The 20007-nt window shown below is 43.9% G+C and overlaps 1 protein-coding gene across 1 annotated transcript; it reads left to right on the top strand.

Moving 5' to 3' along the window:
• Positions 1-33: 33 nt before the first annotated feature.
• Positions 34-17696, top strand: UBE2QL1 (ubiquitin conjugating enzyme E2 QL1). Its single transcript, XM_030265718.4, has 2 exons — positions 34-1458; positions 16366-17696. The coding sequence occupies exons 1-2, from the start codon at positions 670-672 to the stop codon at positions 16495-16497; spliced, it is 921 nt and encodes a 306-aa protein (XP_030121578.1). The 5' UTR covers positions 34-669; the 3' UTR covers positions 16498-17696.
• Positions 17697-20007: the final 2311 nt, after the last annotated feature.

The raw sequence follows: 20007 nt of genomic DNA, 5'->3' as shown, positions 1-20007 counted from the left end.
TGCCGCCAGGCGCGCGGAGGGCGCGGCGGGGCTGTGGCGGCCCTGCCCGGGCGGGCGGCCCCTCTCCCCGAACAAAGGGCCGAGCGCGCCGCGGGCACAGCGGGGGCTGCGCGGGCGGGCTCCGACCCCCCCGCCCGCCTCGGGGGGAGGCGCCCGGAGCGGCGCGGGGCCCGGCCCGCCGGGAGCCGCCGGGGATTGGCTCGGCCGAGCGCGATCCGAAGGTGCCGGGGAAGCCATCTGCAGCGCAGGCGGTTTCGCCGCCGCTGTGCGGGGCGGGGGGGGGAGGGGGCTCTCCCGTGCGGGAGGCTGGGGGATTTTTTTTTTTTTTGCCTTCCTACCTTTCCCCCGCGCCACCACCCTCCTCCGCCTTCCTTTTCACGGGATCATGGCCACGGCGGCGGGGCCGTGATGTCCGCGGGAGCAGCCCCGCTGCGGCAATGCTGCCCGCCGCAGCTGTAGGCAGGGGAGGCGTTTGAGCGGCGGCCGCACATCCTCCGGCACCGCGGCGGCACCGCCGCCGCCGCTTCTCTGCGCCCGGACCGGCAGTGAGGCGCTTCGCCGCCCGCCCGCCAACAGCACAACCGCTGAGCCGGGCTTTAAATTGATAACAACCACACCAGAGCCCCACCGGTGCTCAGAGGCGGGAGGCATCGCAGAGCCGCGCACAACATGGCCACTCTGCTGCGGAAAATCGGGCTGATCCGGCTGCACAGCCGGGACACGGAGGACCCCAAGCACCACCACCACCGCAGCAGCAGCCAGCAGGGCTCCTCGCTCCGCGGCAGAGGCAACCAGAAGAACAGCAGCAACAAGCCGCACCCGCAGGGCCCCCCCGGCGGCGGCTGCAGCAGCAGCAGCAGCGAGGGCAGCCCCGGGGGCCACAAGAACAAGAAGGCGCCGGAGCCGGCCAAGCAGCCCCCGCAGCAGGCGCGCTCGGGAGTCGGCCGGGAGAAGCCGCGGGAGGTGGGCAAGGAGCCCGGCGCCGGCAAGGAGGCGGCGCAGCGGCCCGGCCCCGGCTCCGGCCCGGGGTGCGGGTCGGGGCCGGCGGCGCTGGTGCCCGCGGGCCGGCAGCAGCACTGCACGCAGGTGCGGACCCGGCGGCTGATGAAGGAGCTGCAGGACATCGCGCGGCTCAGCGACCGCTTCATCTCGGTGGAGCTGGTGGACGAGAGCCTCTTCGACTGGAACGTGAAGCTGCACCAGGTGGACAAGGACTCGGTGCTGTGGCAGGACATGAAGGAGACCAACACGGAATACATCCTGCTCAACCTCACCTTCCCCGACAACTTCCCCTTCTCGCCGCCCTTCATGAGGGTGCTTAGCCCCCGCCTGGAGAACGGCTACGTCCTGGATGGCGGGGCCATCTGCATGGAGCTGCTCACCCCCCGCGGCTGGTCCAGCGCCTACACCGTGGAGGCCGTCATGAGGCAGTTCGCCGCCAGCCTGGTCAAGGGGCAGGTAGGGCTCCCTGCGCGGGGAGGAGCGCACGCACCCATCGCTCGGGATGCGGGTCTGAGCGGTGTTCGGGTGGGAACCCCAAAGGCAGGGTCCTTCCCAGGGTCCCCAGGCCCGGTCCTTCCCGAGTACCTGGTGTCACCGGCGAGGCGGAGGCAGGGACACACGAGTTTGGCTCCGGGGTGCGGCAGAGGTGCAGCTTAGAGGGACGGGGAGCACGTGTCCTCCCGCCCAGCTTTTGTCCCTGTGCTTGGCTCTGCCGCCTGTGGCACACCAAGGTACCGTGCTCGTTACGCCTGATGGGCACCTCCTTCGCCCCACAGCAAAAGGGGGCTCTCCAGGCTCCAGTGGGGTTTGGGGTTGGTGCCTCCTGCCCTTCACCAAGCAGTCGGCCGTATATACTCGGTGGTCCCTTGCGTGCAGTGCTGCCGCTGGCGGAGGGCGCGACGCTGGAGCTGCTGCCCCCAGGTCTTTGTCTGCGCTGTCCCGCATAGCATCCCTCCGGGGACGGGGGCCGAGCCCGGCTTTGGGGCTGGGCACACTGCGCTCAGGTGTGCCGCGGGGGCACGCCGGGAGTCGCTGCCCGAGCTGCTGGCAAACTTGTACAGGTTTCGAATCGTCCGGCCCGAAAGGAACAAGTAATTTGGGCTAGGTACTGCAGCTGCAGCAGCCAGACGGTTCCTGCCAGCTCTCCTCTTCAAAGGAGGTGATCGGTTCTCCCGGCAGGAGGATCTCGTCTGACCTGAATCGGTGCATTTTATGCTGGTTTTTTTTTCCTTTTACTCCTGCAGAATATCCGTAGAAAATAAACCGTTTTTAATAAATGGGCAAATAGTGCTGGTAGGCAGTAGCTCTTTTTGCCCTTTGTATTATAGTGGGCAGTGACAGGGCACTGTGGGCTGTGACGGTGGTTTTCCTGTTCGTGAATGCCCTTGAACTCGGGGGACATGCACAGCTCCGTCTCTGTCAGTAAATTATACTGAGTAACTTCTTAAATGTCTATCTTGGCAAGAAGGTGGGGAAAGAGTAAATAATAACCTACTATTTATTTGCTTGAAAATGAGGTTACTCCTGTTGCTTCTATGGAATTGCTTGCCTGAGCAGAAGTAAAGGCTTGTTTATTCTTAAGACTGAAATTAATTCTGATTTTTCAACAGGCTCTTTTGTAAGTGGCTTGTCCTCTCTTTAACCTATTTGATTTGGGCCTACTCCCCCTTCTTTTAAAATCAGATAGTACTTTTCTCTGCACTTCATTTCCAGAGGTCAAGTTTCCTAGGTCACCTTGGGATATAAAAAACATCTACCAAAGAAAAAAAAAAAGTTTTAATTAACACAGAGGCTGAGATACATTGAAGTTCTTTAGCTGCTTTTACTACATTACACTGTTAGCCTGTCACATTTTAGCGAGGTCATAGTTCTTGTTATTTGTTACAAAAATTTAGAAGGACAATTCTAAATTCTCTCATTTTGTAACAATTAAGCCTCTTTGTGCAGCGTTGACTGTTAAAGGGGTTCAGTCAATATTTACTGGGATCATAAAATGGCTCAGTGAAGAGAAACACGGAATTGTTTTATTAGTAATAAATTCTCAGCTATATAATCTGACAATTTTCTTCCCTAAACACTTACGAGATTTCCAGAGAGTAGTAGCAATTTTTGATTATCAGAGGATGTTTATGTGTGCGTAATTAATAAACACATTAAAAAGCAAGAGTTTCAATAACATTCTTCCAGAAGTTTGTGGAATCAATTATGACAAAGAGTCAGAAATAAACTGCCAAAAGTAACTTAGTAGTTAAAGTGATATAACATGGCACGTGTCAACCTCTCAGATTGTTCAATCCAAGTGGAAGGGCTATTAGGCAGTATGGTCAATACATTTATTTTCTGGGTTAGAGAGATCTTGCCTGTGATGGGTTTGCCGGCCTGTCACCGTAGCTGGGCTCTGTGTCATGGGAGCCACGTTTCTGTAATTGCACTCCCTTCGTTATGTAATCCCCACTCCATTGCATAATAGGGCTCAAAATACAACTGGTGCTCCCCTATCCCTGTTTCATTTTACAGGTGATCCACTTTAGACCAGTTCATTTTTAAAAATAAAAACGGAGCCGATGGAGCAGCGAGGGCTGAGATGCTGCATTCCCCAGCGCTGTGTGGCCCGGTTTAGGTGACTCCTGCCATGCCGTGGGCAGTCCTGCTGCCTGCAAGGAGCTGTCCTGAACAAATAGCCATGGCTGTCACCAGGTTAATTGTGTAATTTCTGTAAGCAGCCTGCAGCCTGCAACAGCATGAAATATTCAAGATGCAGTTCATCAGCAAGGCTGGAGGGGTGAGGGCCATTCTCCATCGCCTCAGAATGAGTCTGCCTGAGCAAATGGCAGCAGCCATCAGTCTCAGGGGGAGATGGGGCACTGCTGCCACCAGTGAGTCAAAGGGACCTTCCAGATAAATGTCACTGGTTCCCAGCAGTGATTCACTGGTTCCCAGCAGTGATTTAGCATGAAATCACCATGAATACTCCAACCTGTGATGCATCCAAGAGTGCGCCTGGCTGGCACGGGTGCCAGGGTGAGTGGGCAGGGCTGAGCGTTCTGCTGGCACACCTTCCTCCTTGGGGCAGCTCAGGGGATCGAACCAAGGTGGCTCATTTCGTTGGATGTTTCTCGTCAGTCCCATTTTGCTGAGCTAGCTGTGACACTGTCATTTTCTGCTGGTTCTTTCAAAGAGAAACATCACTTCTCGGTCTCCTGGTAGAGCTTGTAGTAGCTGTGAGCATGTATGACCTTCTCTTTTTTGACAAAATGATCCGAAAGCAGATAAAATTAACATTGAAAATACATTCTCAGTTAAGATTCTTGACAAACTCAAAAGTTTTTTCATGGATTTCACAGACCATTTAGAAGAGTACAATAGAAATTGAGGTAAGTCATTCTGACATCTCATGGGATATCACTCAGGAGTTGTATCTGTACAGAGACTTAAATGTGCAACAGAGAAATTTCAGAGTTAGCACTTTTCTGTTACTTTTCAGCATTGCACTTGTAAGTGGTGAAATCTCTTTCCAGGTTCCCAGACCTGAGCACACCTCCCAGGGTTTGGATTTTAAAGCAGTGTTGCTGTTTCTCTAGATTCCACCAACCAAGAATGATACGCCTCAGGTGACCTTACTTGAGAGGTGCCCTACCTTATAGGATTCACACTCTAGCTTCCCATCATGAATCTAGCATTGTATTTTTAGTTTGTTTTTTTTTCTGTAAATAAAAATGTTCAAAATGGAAGAGGGATTTCTTTTGTTTTAATATAACAATTCAACAGCCCCAAATTTAACTTTTTTTCCCCCTCAGTTTTCAAGAAAAAAATGTTAATTAACAAACAAGTTGGGGTTTGTTTGGTTGATTGCTTCAGCTATTCAGCTGAGAAAATCAATTATTCACACAGCTCTAGTCAGTATCTTGAGGGGAATTCTCAGTACATCAAAGGCCAAAGACTGTTTATCTGTCTGGGATCCAGAATCCTATTTTAAAAAACTTGGTGTTGTCCTTAACTCAACTGTAGCCTTGCTTTTAAAGGGATGACTTTGTACTTGCTTCCTGCACAGTCAGCTGCTCGCTGGCTCCTGTCATCACAGGCAAGAGCTTGACCCTGCTGAACAAGCGAAACAGTTCTGTGAGCCACCGCAGAGCTGGGGTGCCAGCCAGGGAGGTGGGGTGATGCTAATGAAATAATTTAAATACCAGTTGTTTATGGTCCTGGAGGCAACTGTTTGACATGTCTGTCTAGGCAGAGCTTCCCTTGCCTGTCTATGTGTCTGTCCAGGCCATTGAGGTGGTCCATCGAGCATTACTCCATCTTAGCCCTTTAAAATGATTTATTGATCATTTCAGAGAGAGGTTTAAAAATTAGTCAGTTGCTTTCCACTTCCGGATAATGGTGTCATTGTCATAATAATATCAATTATTGAAGGAAAGAAGGAAGGAGGAATAGTACTGGTCGTAGGAAAGGGGTGTCACAGCAGGACATTCATCATGGCTCTCCTTGAGTGACAATGCACACAGATGAGACCAATGCCCATGTTTCAGAGAGGAGTAGTCTCTCTCCTTTGAAAGCATGGTAGATGATGTGGTCCCAAAGGAAAAGGGATGGACTTTGTCCAAAACTAAGAGACATTTTTGTATCTTCTAATAGATATATTGTTTCTCACTGGACAGAATAGTTTGATGGGTGTTTAAAAGAAGACAAAGCTATACACACCAGTGTCCAAGTAATGCATCAAGGTTTTGGTTTTTTCTTTTTTTGAGAACAACAAACAGACCTGCATCTGATGCCTTGGGGAATTCAGATGAAAGCTTGCAGTAGTGCTGACCAGCAGATGCCTTGTCCTCTTTTTTACAAGTCCCTTGTTCTGTCCATGGAGGCTGGGGACCAGACTGCCAGGCAAAGCAGCTGTCAGGTAACTGTCAGCTCTGCAGATTGTCATGAAAAAAGGTTCTCGTTTTGAGGGAAGTACTCTCTTGTTCTTTCAGTGAATAGGAGGAGCATTTTTCAAGTATTCTTGCAGGGAATACAAGAAACATAGAAATTTTGCCAGGACATATTACAATAGGAACAGGGTACCCCTAATTCTGAGTATTGTTGCTGTTGTGGGCTTCTATATCATGATTTAAATAAAAATCAAAAGATAGTTTATAATTAAGCTTTATTTTTGTATCAGAAAAGTTCCTGAATTCAAATAAAAGTTGTTGGTGTCTTTGATCTCTTTGTAACATTGTAACATTAGAAATACCTCAGTGGAACCCTTTTTGTTTGCTTCAAATGTTTTGTGCCTTGTATGACTATTTAATGGATTTATCTCTCCATTTTAAAGATTCAAATATCCCAGCTGAGCTTTACCAGATTGAAACAGCAGAAATGGGCTTGTTTTATGGCAAACAGCTATAGAAGGTAGCTGTTAATCATAGTCTAAATTACTCCCTCTTCATCCTTCCAAACAAAAGTGTGAGCGAGCAGATAGCAGATGGGACTTGCATGATGTCCAGGAGGTCAGCAGACTCCAGGCCTTTCAAATATGTATAGCAGAAATTAATTGCAGATCCATGGGTTTTCATACTCCAGATACTGGGTTTGAGGAGTGTAGCTGTGAATAAATCGGCTAATCTCAAAAGCTGCAGAAATGTACGGAGAGCACAGTGGTCTCTGAATTATTTGGAGCAATTGTGTCCTATTAGGACCTTAAAAAACTGAATTGTTTTACTTTTTGCTTTTGATTAATTGCCTGAGAAAGTGATGGTGGTTATCCTCAAGAGGGAAAATGTTGCTTTAGGTCCATGGGTGAGAAACATTGACTCATATACAAGGATGACAGAGGAGATCAAGACTGTGTTAGGGGACTTGTTTCCCATGAAAAGGTATAAATGCTGGGCCAAAGAGATAACAGAATATTGTTTGTCTACAGAGGAAAATCAGATTTATTGGCCTTTTCTAAGATATCTCTCATTTCAGAGAAACATAGGATTGGAAGCTGAAGTTTAAGTGGGAGCATATGTATTGAGATGCTGGGCCTGATAAACAGGCTGGAAAAAATAATTGTTCATGTGTACTCTGATATATTGGTGTTCTGACCATCCACTATTATTATGCAAATATTCTACTGAGAGGAATGAAGACACAGGGATTCCAACTCATTGAAATAGGAGGTTGGTTTAATTCTTTTAAAAAGCAGAGGGAACATCATCTCCATTTTTCTCCTTCAAAGCATAAAAATGAAAATTTTAAAATACTTTCAACTATCCCTATTACTGTTAAAATAGTTATCAAATAAATGAAATCCCTAAATTAAGCCAAATACTAATTTTAAAACATGCTTTTATTCTTATTGGCAATACTTAGCTGGTCTCCTAAATAAAAATTTGAAAGAATTGTGGCTTTGGATTTTGTGAGAAAATTGAATTTGCTGAAAAGAGCAAGAGTCTTCTTCCCTGAATTATATAAGAAGTGTTCATTTTCTTCAGTGTGAGTGCTCAGGCAGAGAACCATGTAGCATTGGGGTGCTTTGTCAGATAATTCATTGAAAACTGTATTTTTTCAAATGCAGAAAGCCTAGTCACGAAGGGTGGTATCCTGAAGGAGTAACCTAAATAACCCACTTTCTATTGTGAGGAAGATTTACTCTTCCTTTTACAGGCTAGCCTTGAAAATATGCAGCTTTCCTAGCATCCACACAGTGCCCAGGGATTTCCATGCATGACCAGATACTTCCAGATTGAAGATTTGTAACTCCACAGTAATTCAGGTCCTCATAGCCTGGGAGTCTGATTGCCAGGCATGATCTGTGGCATGTCCCCCTGTGGGCATCTGCTCTCACAAGTGGGACGGTGGTTAAGTAACATAATACTTACTGCGTTTCTTTTTCCCATCTCAGCTCCTTTGGGCTGGTGAGAGTCAGTGAAGGGCTTTTCTTTTCCTTGACGTATTCAGTCCTTCACATGCAGTTTCCAGTTTTCTCTTGTAAATGCCAAAAAAGGTAATGCTGACATTCAGTGGAAAGGGAGATGGGCAGTGGGAGGATTGCTGGGTGCAATTCCTCTGCATTTAAACAGTGAGAACCTCAGATGCTGTGGTAGTTATGCTGGCTGAGTAGCTCAAAATGTGTCTTAACTGTAAGGTGCACAGGATCCAGTTGTCGCACTTATAAATGGAATAGCAGGTTTCTCTTGGATGTCACTGTATTTTTTGAAAGTGCAAGGTCTGGTCTGTGTTGTACTCCACAGATCATTTCTGGATGCTGCTGAGCATTGCACATTGTTGGCCTTTAACTCCATCTGGAAACTGCAGTAACTGAGTAGATCCTGGAAGCTTTACAGGACGGATGTGATATTGTTACCTAACCTGGCTCACAGTGAAATGAGCACTGCACTGGGAATGGAAAGCACCTGAGCTAGGGAGAAGCGTAGGTGTGCTTTGATGAAAGTGAATTTGTAGTCTTTAGCGCTGTGCACAGAACAGGTAAGTGGGCACCACACTTCAGATGTTCAGGTGATTCCTCTTCTGAAACAGGATCAAGGTGCCAGTCTGATTCCTCCCGTTCCCATTAAAAGCCATGCTGAGGAAGGATACATCCGGCATGTCTGTCCCCAGCCATGCGTGGCACATGTGTGCCTGGCTCATGCACGTGCAGTCTGTCCTTGGAAAATGTCTTATCTGCTTCACGATCTTGTGCGGTTTCTTTGTTTAAATCAATGATCTTCATTGATTTAATCCTTTGCTGCACAGGCTCTCCAAAACCCATGGAACTTCTGCAGTGACTCCTTGATAGAGTTACAAGTCAGTTATAATCCCAAACCTTCATTCAAAGATGAGTGAAAATAAACCTGAGGAAGGAAGACATAAGCCTGTGTTATGAAATGGCCCGGAGCTCAGATGCTTGTCATAGTCAGGCTTTATGAGCTGTGGAATGACTTGGTATTTCTCCTGTTTCTAGGCTTGTGCTACAAATGATAACAAGCCCCCAGCTGCAGTAAGAAGGAGTCATTTCCATAATACATGTCCATGAAAAAACCAAAGCGTTGCAAAAGATAAGAAACTGAAATTAGTTTTTCAAGTTTTCTATGAATTTATAAAAATATTAGATTTTTTTGTAAATTTGACAGTATTATTTCCATTAAAATATACCTGGCATCAAAGTGTTCTATAATTATTTGCAGGAGAGGTTGGAGCACTTAGCCTGAGAAAAGGTGATCTGAGTTTAGCTTCCAGGTTTTGCCACTGACTTCAGGTGCAGTCATGGTCAAGTCATATAATTTCACTATATTCCTCTTTCCCACATGTAATGTACAGACAAATTTATAAATGACCCAAAGGTTATTTGAGGATATGTGCTTGAAGCACTCAGAGGGCTCTCTGAGTAGATGTCCATGTGCATCAGTATGAAACATACTGCAGTCAAGAGATTGGCACTTTAATATAAATAGCAGTAGAAAAGCACTTGTGACTCTGATCTTACTAAGTTTGTGTTTAACTCGATTAGATGTTCCCAGAGGCAACCTGCTTTTTACTACTGTTTTGTTCTTGTTTTTTTGTTTTAGCATTGTAAAACTTAGGGGAATGTGGAGATAGACATTGTTGTGGTGCCTTTGTCTTTACAGTCTGTCACAAAGGATGGTTGCTTTGCTTTGGTTGGGTTCACACCCATGAATATGTTTGATGGGTAGCTTCAGGTTCCTGATGTGGAGGACCTGTGGGCTTATGCAGAGTTGCTGTCATGTTCCCCTTCTCACCTGGACTCTCCCTCAGGAACTCTGGGGTACTCCAGGGAGCTCAGCAAAAAACTGAGAATACATAGCAAAGAAAACATCCCTCTGTCACCTAGACTAATAAGTGCCCTTCTGATGGCAGGGAACAGGGACTGTCTCTTTTGACAGAAACCCACCATGTTGTCATACCTTCAGCCCTGGAGATGCTTGAGTCACCAATAATGTAGCCAGCCACCCAAATGCAAGGAGGGAGTTTCTTAACCCTCATCTGTGCTGAAATCGCACTGCCAGCTCGGTTCTGACTTAGGGAAAGGTAAGGGAGAGCAGCACAGTGCTCTGTAGCTGTCAGACAGGGATTGGGGCTGTGAACGTTTGTATCGATTAAGAGCTACTGGCACCAGACTACTGGCACAGACAAATGAGCATGAATAATTACTCAGCTGCAACTCAGATTTCTTTTTCCTGGACAAAGAACAGTTATGCTCCCAGAAGGCACAATTTGTAGGATGCTTTAAAGCCAGAACTTGCTGTGTTTTCCTTCTCTTATGGATAATTCTTAAAAAGGAGACCAAAAAAGGCATGGAAGTACTGCTTTGGAAATTACACATTTGCAGGAAAACCTCCTTGTTTTAATTCACTTATGCAGCAGCATTATGAGTATTTGTCTGTATCACTTTCTATACCACTTTATTTTAGCTATAGCTAATAATCATATACAGTGCAATATAAATTGTGTGCAGTTTTTGAGACATGATTAACTGTGCCTCATCAGTACATGAAGGAAAAGAATTATAAACCGTGTAATTGGGGGGAGAGACTGTGTATATTGCGCTCTAACAGCGATGTTGTGACACATTGCAATCACTGCACTGAGAGCATGACAGTACTCACTTCAGCATCGCTCTGCTTTTGAATGTGTCTCTAAAGCCAGTGGAAATATTTTCCTCTGAAAGCTTGTTTGAATATTCTAGGATAAGGCTGGTTCAGGCAGAAGCACTGAGTGCCTCTGTTCCTTATCAGAAAATGTGTGAGTATCTTTGCATAGAATAGTTGTGGCCCAAAGCTGTTAGTCACTGGCACATTACGGAACACGTTACATACCAGAAACTCATAGCATACTTCAGTGTTTAGGAAATCCACGGATTTTGTGTCATACATGGAGAAACCTGGCGCAACAGACTTGGAAAATGGGCATATTGTTGTGGATCTTCTTCCGGTCCACGGAGGGATCGCCATAGATGCATGCTGTGTCTGGAATAGTGACTCTCTGCAGTCTTTTGTGTGCTTCTCTGCTTGTTTTCCATCTCTTGACATTTACCTAGGGTTGGGTCAGCAGAACCTGCTGTAGAGATCTGTTAAGAGGTGGAGGCAGAAAAGGAAACTGCAGCCATCCATGTGTCCTTACTCTGGCTTACATGATGGGCCGAGGTTAGCCCCACGTGCAGGAGGCTTGTGCGATTTGCCCTTGGGAGATCAGCCTGGAGTTATTTGCATTGCCAGGACGAATGAAAGTACGCAGGGCTGAGGAGATTGCAGAGCTGTGCTAGCACAAAGGTTTGCCTGCTTCTGAGTCTCTTAGCTGTGCACTACTGGAAATTTACACAGCTTTCTGATAGCTGGTCCAGGTAAAACACCTGGATGTGACTGAAGGTTTGCTGTGACACCTCAGAGATCTACAGCACAGGAACTTACATTGTTTCCACAATAACATCAGTCCTGTAAGGGCTGATGGCTGTGTACATTAAATCTCTGAAAATTTGCGACCTAATAAAGCAGGGAGTAGCATCAGGAGTGGACTGAGCACAACCTTGAAGGGTTCAGGACCTGGCTGTGTAGGGCCACAGTGACCTGTGTTGGCAGTTCATCTCTAAGTGTCTAAGCTGGACTTGGAGACCACCACAGGTCCCTTCCAGCCATACTTTTGGTGATTGTATGATCGTGTGGAAGGTTGACCTCTGTAACATAGTCCTGTCTTCTAGGGAGTGCCAACAGGACACACACAGAAGCATACCTGGTACTGCCTTAAAGTCATTTGGTTTGGATCTGGGAGCTACTATCATTTATTTGACAAGAGAGGGAACTCCATTTGCTCAGAGAAATCCTCTTGAGGCTGTACTGACTCAGGAAGGACCAGAAGAAATGGCAAGCCTGATTTTTGTGACACCATAGGCCAGCTGTGGGTCATAGCGGGCTCAAGAGTTTCAAGCTTTATATTTGGTTTCTGTACAAGACTCTGTCTTTGGACTACTTTGTGATCTGGCGATGCTGTGGAAGAATTGACATGGCACGTTGCTGACAGTGGTACTGACAGATATTAAAGAGCTAGTAGTTGTTGAGTTGGATATTTTTGAGGATAAGCTTCAGTGTCACAGAGTATTATGAAGGGGAGATGTGTTCACAGAGACTCCTGGGGCATCACTTGGAAGTAGAGAAGCTGCCAGATTTGCCCACAGAGGTCCATAGATGTGAATGCGTCATGTTTTAACCTCAGCTTCCAACCAAATACTACACAGTCACTCCCTCACCTCATCCCCTGGCTGGCTGGGGAGGAGAATCAGAAAAAAAAAGAGTAAAAACTTGTGGGTTGAGATAAGGAGTTTGATAATTGAAACTAAGTAAAATAGAATACTACTAATAATAACAAAATCCCCAATTGTAATTAAAGGCAGAGAGACAAAAAAATAACCCAAGAAAACCAAGTGATGCAGAATACTCACCACCCACTGACAGATGCCCAGCCTCATCCCCAAGCAGTGATTGGCCCCTCCCAGCCAACTCTCCCTAGTTAATATGCTAGGAATGATGTTCTATGATGTGGAACATCCCTTTGACCACTTCAGCTCAGCTGTCCTGGCCATATTCCCTCTTGGCTTCTTGTGTGCCTGCGCACTGGTAGAGCACAAGTGAAAAATCCTTGGCTTAGTGTGAGCATTGCTCAGCATCAAACATAGGGATGTTGTCAATATAATTCTCATGCTGAATTCAAACCACCACTTCTACTAGAAAGAAAATGACCTCTATTACATCTGGAACCGGGACAGGGGGACAAATCGTACGTGTGATTCACCTTGGGTCATTTGCTGAACATGGCAGGAGGGAGTGGTTGGTCCCTTGGTACAGCCAGGGTCCTGAGAAGGCTGCCCACAGCAGAACGTGTTCCAGGAGGTCTTCCTGCCCACCATTATCAGGGTTATAGACTGGATGTTGTCAGCTGCTTGTGCAGGCACATTAGTTTGGGCACAGCCTGGATGAGAGGCATGCGATTGCTCACTGTGCCTTGCAGGCTGGCCGCAGCAGGAGCACGAGTGAGGGAGGAGGCTGAGGCGGCACACGTCCCCCTGCGCTTCAGCACGGCTGCATAAAAACCAGTTGGGTGCTGTAGCATTGCTTTCACCTTTCATATGTTTCTAGCTTGTTAAAATTATATCTTGATAAGTACATGAAGTCACAGCAGATGGTAAAATCTGAAACATTCTCTCCAACTCTTTAATTAGGTTTTCAGTTATCCCTTTATGAAAGGCACTCTGCGAGTATCTGAAAGTATTGCAAGTATTTAAATAAGCTCCTGGTGTGACTTCTCAGAGCTGAAGTCAGTGACATCTTTATGAAAGGCTTTCTTGGGTTTTTGCTGTTGTGTTTAACCTCTTGTGGAATGTTTTGATCTTGTACCAGTTTGATAGCTTTCCTTGATGTGGTGCTGGACACATCAAAAAGTTGGCCATGCAAATGATCTGTATTCCTTACCCCAGCAGTAGTGACACATGTGGTTTGGGGTTTGCTCAGAATGCAGTTGTGCCCAACAGAGCTGTGGACAGCACATATTTACATACTGTATTTACCATCACTGCCATGTTTACAGAATGCGGCAGCTCACAGGCTCCTGTCCAGGGTTAGAATGACTGCATGTTTAAGTAGCAGGCTGAAAATAAACTGTAGTCAGGGCTGGCAGTGGTGCCTGGTAAAACATTTGACACTTTCTTCTATAGTTGCATCTAAAATGACATTTTTACTTAAATTTGGGAAGAATTTTTTGAGAATGGCAAAAAACTTAAAATCAGTAAGACAGTAGATACCACACAAGTATAGGCTTGAAAACATCTGAAGTTGGTCAGTTGAAATTCCAGCCTTCTTTGTTTTTACCCCAGGTTTACTTGAGGCAGCAAATAGGGAAACTTTCAGTCTAGGAGGTTAAATTTTATCCAAATTATAAACAGCTGACAGGATGTTGGTTAATAAGAGACAGTGCTGACCATGCCACCCATAGTTCCTGTATAAGCACAGAAATACATGGACTGCAGCAGGGTAGAATTAGCTGGCCTTTGATGGTGCAGTTCACATACAACCTGTATATGGTACCGTAGTGGAAGTGGATTTAATGATCTGTTGCATTAATAACAGAAAGGTTTCAGAATAAACTCATGAAATGATGTTCCTTTCATCTGATATGGCTCCAGTAACATTTTACATGATGTGATGATCTTTACCACATCATTACGACACCAGAGAATTCTTATGTTCCTGCTTTGAAAGCTGTGCTTAGTCGAAACCAAAAAAGAGCTGTTCACAATGCAAAGGTCCTACTTCTAGGTACAACTTAGTGTTATTATTTTGTAAAAGCTAGGTGAGATGTGAATCATACTGTCCTAGGTGCATGTATACAATTAAAAAAGTATCAAATCCTTAAAGGATAAGAAATAATGTGCGAAACACAGGACATGACAAATGGATCTAATCCAGAAATTAGGAAGCAGAGAAAGTTTATATTTACTTTCAAAAGTATTTCATCATTGATATTTTGAGGATAGCATTTTCTGTGCTAATTTAATCTTCTGTTGCACTTTCTTTTTCTTTTCCTATGTTTCTCTGATTGTGCTTCCAATAAAAGCTCAGATTAGGAAGAAATTACAAAATATTTTGTAACAATAAAAATGCTTCTGCAGAACAATTATGATTGATAATTCTATATTATATAATTATGTATTATAATTATGGAATAAGATTTTTTTAACTATGTTACTCAGCTTTATTTAATTATTCTATCTGTCACAACTAAAAATGAGCATTTTCAAAGAAAATTTATGATTTGGACTCAATTGAGAACCATTCAAATCATTCTTATTTGGGACATATTAATTGCTGAATTTGTGTGGAGATGTAGAAGGTGTCTTGCTGTTTGGTCTATCAAGGGAGTTTAAAGAGGAAATGGATTTCTAGTCTGTAAATGGCAGCTAGGGAGAAAGGCGAGGAAAAGCATCGACCGATAAAACAGATGTTTGGGGAAAAACAAATGGGTGTAAATTGACTATGAGTAAATCGAGGTGGGAATTGGAGGGTATTTGTACTCTTTGGTTAAGGTGTGCTCTGAGAGACCGCTCAAACTGCACTGAAAAATTATTTGTTAAAAAGGAGTAGGAAACAGCTTTTTCTTTCATGTGTCCATAGTTTTACTGTAACAGGAGCAGTGTTGAACACAAAAGAGCCTCTGCAATATTGTGACAGCTTTCTAGAAAGAAATTATTTGTCCACACTGCAGACAAATCTTACTCGTTTTAGTCTGTAAAAGTAAATTTGATACTCCAAGGACAGATTTTGCTTCCTTTATTCCCATTTCCTCCCTTTTCTTCCCTCCATATACATCACTATTTTCTCAGTATTTGTTGCATGCTATTACAAATGTCAATTTTTGGTTTAAATTCCAAATTGACAGTAAAATCAGGAAAGCGAAAGATGATTTTTGAGCTAAAAACCATAAAAAATGAGAACATACTAAGTTGCGTTCTTAATAATTATAACACTGTAATATGGTATCTGCTCATCAAATACAATTCAATGTTAAGAAGGCTTTCAGTGCAATCTATCAGACAATTACTAAAATTACTAGACTAGTGACTTTAATAAACTTCTATTTTGTAACAAATCCAGTGGGCATAAATACTTTAAAGGTATTTATTTTGTTTTAATTATTTTGTTTAAAGGTATTCATTGTTGTAGAGTGGTATTAATCTGCAGCTGTAATTCTCTCTTTTATCTCTGTTGGTTGGTTATTGACACAGACCAGTGTGAAAAATAAGGTAAGATATTGATAACTCAGTAAAAGTCTATACTGCCAAACAAGGATTTGAATTTTCATACAGCTGTGCAGTTCAAGGTAATATAATAATAGCAGGGTAATAAAAAGGCAGTATATGCAAATGGTATATTTTCATTCATTATCACACTTGGCATGAAGGGGTAATAAATTAGAACTTTCGAATTAAAATGGAAGCTAGTTGGTTTAAGGCACTCCTTTTAGAAGGGCAGAGCTGTTGGTTTCTCACGAGTGGGTCGCAGGAAGAAGGATGGTCGCCAAGGGAGGCAAGCCCGAGGCAGGGGCAGCGTGCCAGCACAGGGGCTCACTGACAAGGAACAGCCCTGCAGATGCCTTCTTTTGGGTTTTTTTTAAATTTTTTTTCTTTTTTTTTTCCCCCACCTTCTTACCTGTTCACTGAATATAATTTTAAATCATCTCTGATAATGCATTTGTCTGCTCAGGTTTGGGAACTATGCTTGCTGGAACCTGTAAATGAATGCCTCTTGTCCTGATGAGTTGGAAAGTTAAGCTGTGGTTTCCAGATGCGTGTTCACATCTTTAATGAAGGTTTTCTTTTTGTGTTTGGCGCAGGGCCGTATCTGCAGAAAAGCTGGCAAATCAAAAAAGTCATTCAGTCGAAAGGAAGCTGAAGCAACATTTAAGAGTTTGGTGAAGACCCATGAAAAATATGGGTGGGTCACCCCTCCCGTCTCTGATGGCTGATGTTAGCAACCTGCACTTGACAAAAATGCTGAACAAAAGTACTGTGACATCTCCTCAGTGCTGTACACCGCCCATCCTTTTCTACTTCAGCTTCAGTTACATACCATGAATGTCAAGGAGACATCTAAGTTATTTATGAACAGATGTGTTTACAGAGGGAGAGAAAAAAAATGCTGTGTAGGATTATATTTCAAGACTGGAGAATGGTCATCATTGAAGTCACTTGAGCGGATGCTGAGATTGCGTCATTTGCCCCCATACAGCCCACATTGTCTTCAGCTTCTTTCCATGACAGCAGCACCAAACAGCAGTACTGGAAAGTCTATCCATTACTGCTCAGTTCATTTAAATGTAAATGAAACAGTTAATATTTAATAGGGAAGCAGTGCATTGCAGGTACATGTTTGCTGTGCTGTTTATCTTTGTCTCCTAGCAGGTCAACATAACTTGAAGATTTGTCTTTATGTGGAACTGTGGTCTGCTGTGACTAAATTTAGACCTCATTTGTGCTCTATATATGACCTTTAATTCATAAATGAAACCAGAATTAAAATGCTGAAAGGTCCTAGTGTTGAAAAATTACTAAGTGGAATCACCCAACTGGTTACAATGTGCTCTCTGTGCTGATATTGTGATGTGCTGTTCAGAAATAAACCAGTGCAGTTAGCTGAAGGTTAGGTGGTTTTTTAAAACATGTCCACACCAGAGCTCAGAGGGGTTGGTTGGTGGTAGCAGAAAAATGATTACCCTGGCGGTACCTTCTGCAGTAGCATTTGGCCTGTCAGTTCTTCCAAACAGCAAAACAAATGAGTGGAAATGGACAAAGCAACCTTAAAAATTTATCTGTCTAATTTTGAAATGATATGCCAGTAACAGAGTAAAAATTTTCACGTCAAATGGAACATGGTTTGTAAGATGATTTGCATGACTGGAATTTTTCTTTTTTATTTTTACTCAATAGACATTGTATGTACTTAGAGCCCAGTATCTGAGAAAACCCACTGATGTATATAAATGTCCTATTATTTAATCATTAAAATTTAAGTTTTCTGGTAAACAAATTGAAAAAACCAACTTTCTAAGGGACTCCATAAAAGCTGAAGGTAATGTTAAGAATGGTATAGAAAAGCATTAAAAAATGTGGATTCCGAATGGAAAATCATATTGGACACGTGCTGAATAAAATCACCAGTATCGTTTCTGTTGCCTCAGGAATTCAATCATTTTGGCCAGCTTTTGTATTCAAAGTAATGGGTTTTCTGTTGTGAGATTCTAAGCACCATATAGATGTATCTATCGTGGTGGTATTTTAATTGAAAGTAGGACAGTATTGATTATAAGACTGATTTGGAGGGGGAAAGCAGTGTGTGTTTGGAAGCACTTTCCATTATATGGCTGACACGAGAGCAAATCGAAATGGTTGACCAGTTTCTGTTTGTATTACAGCAACACTGGAGACTGTACAGAGAGCTTGGGGGTCTGGAGTTTGATTTAAAACTACATGCAGCATAGAAGAACAAAAGGAGCACAATGGAGTTCAAATACAAGAGAAGAAGCAGCAGAGCAGATATTCTTGCAGTGCTGGTGCAAAAACACTGTTCAGTGAGGCTGTTGAGCTTTGTCAGCTAGATAGAGAGAAAAATAATCAAAGCCTTCACCAAAAGGAATATGCAGGTCAGAGCCATTCAGTTTCGTGGGCACTGCAAGAACCTGGTTTCTTGCACTTCTGATCTCCATCAGTAGTCACTTCGCTTTCTCCTCTGATAATTTGTGGTGCGCTACAAAGAGAAATGCTTCGTACCACGAATCTGCCCAGATCTTGCTGCCATTTATCTCACTCTGCTTTATACTTGGAGACAAGGCTATAAGAAGTGTATCTATGTACTTTTCCTCTCAAACTGCGTATCAGCTCTGTGCATCAAGCAGCAGAATGTGTCTTTTGAGTGAGGAATTTCAAGTAATTCACTTTCATACATTTCAAGTAATTCACTTTCTCAATTTTTATAAACTTTCTTTGCTCTCCCTTGTGGAAGAGGAAGCTGGTATGTTTAGTTAAGCATTTGTAATCCCTAGCAGGACTCCCTGAGAACATAGAGAGCGATCTAGCACTGGAAATCATAAGGTTTGTTATTTCCCTTCAGAAAAGCTCTTCCCTCATCAGCCCAGTAAAATTATGTTAAAAACAGCTTGAAGGTGTGGTAAGTCTTTGGCGGGGAGATTATTTCATTTTCTGCTGTTTTTTAACCTATCTCTTTTTTTCTGTCAGTGGGTTATTTTAAATCTTCCTGAGAACCATATCTTTAATATTTAATTAAAGGGTTAGCTAAAAGGAACATAGTGGGTGGATTGCTACCACTTCCTTCAAACCTACTTATTATGTGTCTTCTTAAGTGTGCTTTAAATAGTTAGAGCAAACATCATCACTAAAAATCACAGTTACTTTCTGGCTGTAGGAGGTTCTCTGCATCACTCAGTGTCTTGGAGCAGTAGGAGAGGCAAATCAAAAAATCTGGAGTGCTTTGAAGCTGTAGCAGAAGGGGAGCAGAGTGCGTGTGATCATAAGCTGCGGCAGCAACTCGTGCGAGGAGGAAAGAAGGCAAAGTACACTGCATGAACTAGGGCAGGATGAAGTTCCTGCTGCACCAAAAATAATCCTGCTGCTATTAAAGAGACGATGGCTTATGGCAGGAGCAGCCTGTGCTGGGGGCATGCAGGAAAAAGGGGACAGCAGGGAGTGCAGAAGCTTTGTGCTTCTGAGCAGGAAGCGAGGGAGGGAGATGGCTAGGAGAGTGGTTAATTAAGAGATCTATAAAGAGAGTTTATCTGTTTTAGGGAAAATTAGTTCATGGTTTTTGTCTCACTGCATACTAAACAAGTTCTACTTTCCCTGCTACAGACAAGCCTAAAAAAAAAGTGAAGGAGAAATTGGGAAAGGAAAGGTGTATGAGGGGAAGGAAAAGAGGAAAACCTGAGAAGAAGGAGAGAGAAAGAAAGAGAGAGAGAGAGAGAGAGAGAGAGAGAGAGAGAGAGAGAGAGAGAGAAAGAGAAAGTATGGTCTGGAGAAAATATAACTGGACAAGTAAAACACATGACAATATAAAAAGGCTGGTAATGGAAGGGTATAAACTGAAGGAAGCAGCACAACATCAGAAAAAGCAGTTTAGGTAGGACATACTACAGGAACTTATTGCAGAGCTGCTTCAGGTACCTAAGATCCAATAATGTCTTTTTTGCTTGTATCCCAGAAAGTGAGAGCTTCTTCCATGTTCTATCATTCTGGCAGCTGAGAAGAAGGATGTTAGGATTTGGAGCTCTGTTATGGAACTCAAATCAGGCCATCACGTCTCTTCTGTGACTGAGAAATAAACCCAAGTGTCATTCCCAGATTCTAAATTCCAGGAGGCCAAAATGAAAACAGATTGGACAGTCATCTGCTTGGTCAAAGTTCCTCAAAATCAGCGAAGTGGGAGGATTTCTTTTGCAGACAGCAAACTTCAATATTCCCCATTT

The sequence above is a fragment of the Taeniopygia guttata genome, chromosome 2 (assembly GCF_048771995.1).
Source record: "Taeniopygia guttata chromosome 2, bTaeGut7.mat, whole genome shotgun sequence".
NCBI lineage: Eukaryota > Metazoa > Chordata > Aves > Passeriformes > Estrildidae > Taeniopygia > Taeniopygia guttata.
The sequence above is the reverse complement of the archived record's forward strand: the minus strand, read 5'-3'. Positions and strand labels throughout refer to the sequence as shown.